Below are 2,936 nucleotides of genomic sequence, written 5' to 3' on the forward strand. Positions count from 1 at the left end.
TCGCCATTTACGTCTCCAGAGGATGTAAAATCTGGGAAAGAATCCTCTCCGAATCCCCTCCAACCTAATCCTCTCCGGATCCCTTTCAATAGGATCCTCAGGATCCCAAAGACTGTCTGCAAGGCTTGCCTCCAACAGAGCCAAGAAGCCATCGCAGCTACTTCTCCTTCCTCGAACAGGGTTTCAAAGTCACAATCGCTACCTTGCCTCGAAATAGGACTGTGAAGCCATTGATCCCAACAACGCCGTCATCTCCTCCCCTTCCGCGCCCCTCTCAAACCTCTCGCTGTCAACACCATGGCCGCAGCTGCCATCGCATCTTCTTCCTATTCCGATGGCATAAAGGCTGACTAAATGTTTTCTAGCCGTTCGATTTTCTTTTTGAACAGATAGGATTGAAGGATCCTTTGCTCTCGGGAAAACGTAAATTTTGAATTCAATGAAAAAATAAATGAGTTATAATCTTAATGCCAGTTTGATAACCATTGAAGTACAATGCAGATTTCATCCAAACAAGCAAAATACAAGCAGCAGCAACAGCATCATCATATTGCAAGTACCTCATCCTGCATTTGTCAAACACGTCGACTTTTGTCCTCAACATCATACCGCACGTATCCAGTTTAAACTTCTTTTCTTTTTTTCTTAGTTCATTTCAATTTAATTTGATTTGCTACAAAAATTCCATAGTATCCAAACATGCATAGCTTTAAAGGTAAATGCAAGAACACCTTACCGTAGAACCTTCTCAAGACAGTTCTAGAATTATATAACCATAACCATATGTGGCAGGAACTTAGACCCTGGTTCTCCCTCGGCTGTCACGCTCATTCATTCTTGGTCTTTCTCCTTTTTTCTGAAATTCCATTGCTGTGGGTCTCGAATATGTCTTTCGTCTCATGAATATCTTTCGCGACTGCTGCCTTTTCTCCTCTGCTTTCAACTTGGTGATGCTGGGCCTGTAAAGAATCACTGTTCTACCAATTTGGCCAACAACAACTGAACCAGTTGATTCCTCTAATTGTATAACAGCATCCTCTAGCTCACCAGGACATGTCCCGTGTATTTTCACCTGTTCAGAACATTGGGTGACAATATGTGTTAGCTAAGCAGACCTATGTTTCTTTGCTTTTAATTGGTCAAAGTATAATCAAGAGACAAAACAGAATGGCAGTACAACAAATGAACCGACATTCAAAACCAAGTTGGATACGTGGACAGACATTCAAATCAACTCAACAAGCCAGAGATATGTTAAGAGTTTTCTGGATTTCAGTTCCCATGGAGAGCTGTTATGGAGTTCTGTATCAGAATATGCAGCAGTTACATGAACCGACATTCAAAACTAAGTTGGATACTGCTGCTTTAAATTTGTGGTGCTTAAACCAACCCCATAGCCCCTAATTGGGACATGGTGATATATTACCTCTTATGCGAGTCTGAGGCTCGAGCAGCTGAAGTAAGGCCCCCAGTGTATGCTACAAACATCGTGCATTTGTAAACTCTGTTTTCTTTTTCTACTACGAAGTTTAACTCAACTGTGATTGTAAGGGAAGCTGCTACTACCTAAGCATGATTGCTCAATATATCATCTCAACTCAACAAAGCCCTAATCCTCAAATAATTCGAATTCCCCACGTGTAAGATGAATATCAGTCCGATCCTCGCAAACAATTTATGGAGTACAGATTTATGATCTTTCTTACCAAAATCCCTTGATACTAGATATTCAAAAAGCAGTGAGAAAGCTAACACAGATGTATTCTAAAACTGTCAGAACCAATAATCTAATCTCACATTTCGAAAACTGAAGAACTCAAAAAGTAAACATTTCTGTGACAAAAAAGAAAAGGATAAGACTCTAAACAATCTTGAATCCATTCCTATGACAAATCTGACAAAGTGAAACTTGCAAAGCAGAAACTGTCTTCAATAACAGCATACCAATTTCAGACTAGCACAACAAAATCCCTCAACTTCGGCATAAACCCTTAAACCCCAACTGGGTACTAATTGAACCACCAAAATCTTGTTTTCCAAAATATAGTAAGTAACAAATGAATAAGAAATTACCTTGAGAAGCTCATTGGATTCAAGGTTCTCTATAAAAGAAGCGGCGACGCTGGCTGTGACGCCGGACTTCCCCACCAACTGGGACTTGAGCTTCTTCCCCAAGCTGTGAGCATAAGACGCAAGTTCCTTCTTTTCTTTCACCGTCAGCGTCGGCGGCTTCACCCCATCTCTCTTTAGAGCAGGTGAAGACTCCGAACTCACTTGGCCATCCTCTTTATTATCCGAGTTCTCAATTTCGATCTCAATTTCTTCACCATTATCATTATCTTCTGGAATTTCGAATTGTTGGGTTTTTTCTTCTTCTTGTAAAGAGGCTTTGGAGGGAGGAGGAGAGTGGGTAGCGGTGGGAGAGTGGCAGAAGAAGAGAGGTCGAGAGGAGAAGGAAGGAAGGGAATGGGAGATAAGTGAGCGGCGTGGGAGGTGAGAGAATGGAATGTTGATGGTGGTGGTGGTGGCGGTGACGGTGGTGGTGGAGGTGAGAAGGGGTTTGAGGAAAAGGGAGAAGGAAGAAGATGATGGTGGTGGTGGTGGGCGGTGGAGGAGAAGGTGGAGCCGGTGACAGCTTGGAGCTCCAACTGCTGCTGCCGCCGCCATTTTCGTTTCGGCCGGTTCTTAGCTTTACCCAACAACCCGAAAGATGTCTATTATTTAACAATGCGGGCCTTGGATTTGCGCAGAGTCACTCTAATAATAATCCGCCCAAGCCCAAGAGCAGATCGTATATGGAGGACTAGTTAGTAAATTCGCGTATTATAAATATAATATACGTTTTTTTTTTGTTTAATACAAGTTTATTTTTACATATTTTTCAATAGTACATGTATAATTCACGTTTTTCATGCTAATACATTTATTTATACCAA

At 41.7% G+C, this 2,936-nt stretch overlaps 1 protein-coding gene across 2 annotated transcripts; it reads right to left on the minus strand.

The window, feature by feature from the left end:
- Nucleotides 1-435: 435 nt before the first annotated feature.
- LOC103962076 lies at nt 436-2,726 on the minus strand. Of its 2 annotated transcripts, XR_007257181.1 has the most exons (3): nt 2,074-2,726; nt 737-1,072; nt 436-566 (listed from the first exon to the last, which is right to left on the minus strand). XR_007257181.1 is itself a non-coding variant. In XM_009374740.3 (2 exons), exons 1-2 carry the CDS (start codon nt 2,665-2,667, stop codon nt 797-799), a joined length of 870 nt encoding a protein of 289 aa, XP_009373015.2. In that variant the 5' UTR covers nt 2,668-2,726; the 3' UTR covers nt 436-796. The 2 variants fall into 2 exon arrangements, 1 of the variants encoding a protein (XP_009373015.2); XM_009374740.3 differs by having other exon boundaries at nt 436-1,072.
- Nucleotides 2,727-2,936: the final 210 nt, after the last annotated feature.

Source organism: the organism of the source record quoted next, unplaced genomic scaffold, assembly GCF_019419815.1.
Source record: "Pyrus x bretschneideri cultivar Hongxiangsu unplaced genomic scaffold, Pyrus_bretschneideri_v1 Contig16, whole genome shotgun sequence".
NCBI lineage: Eukaryota > Viridiplantae > Streptophyta > Magnoliopsida > Rosales > Rosaceae > Pyrus > Pyrus x bretschneideri.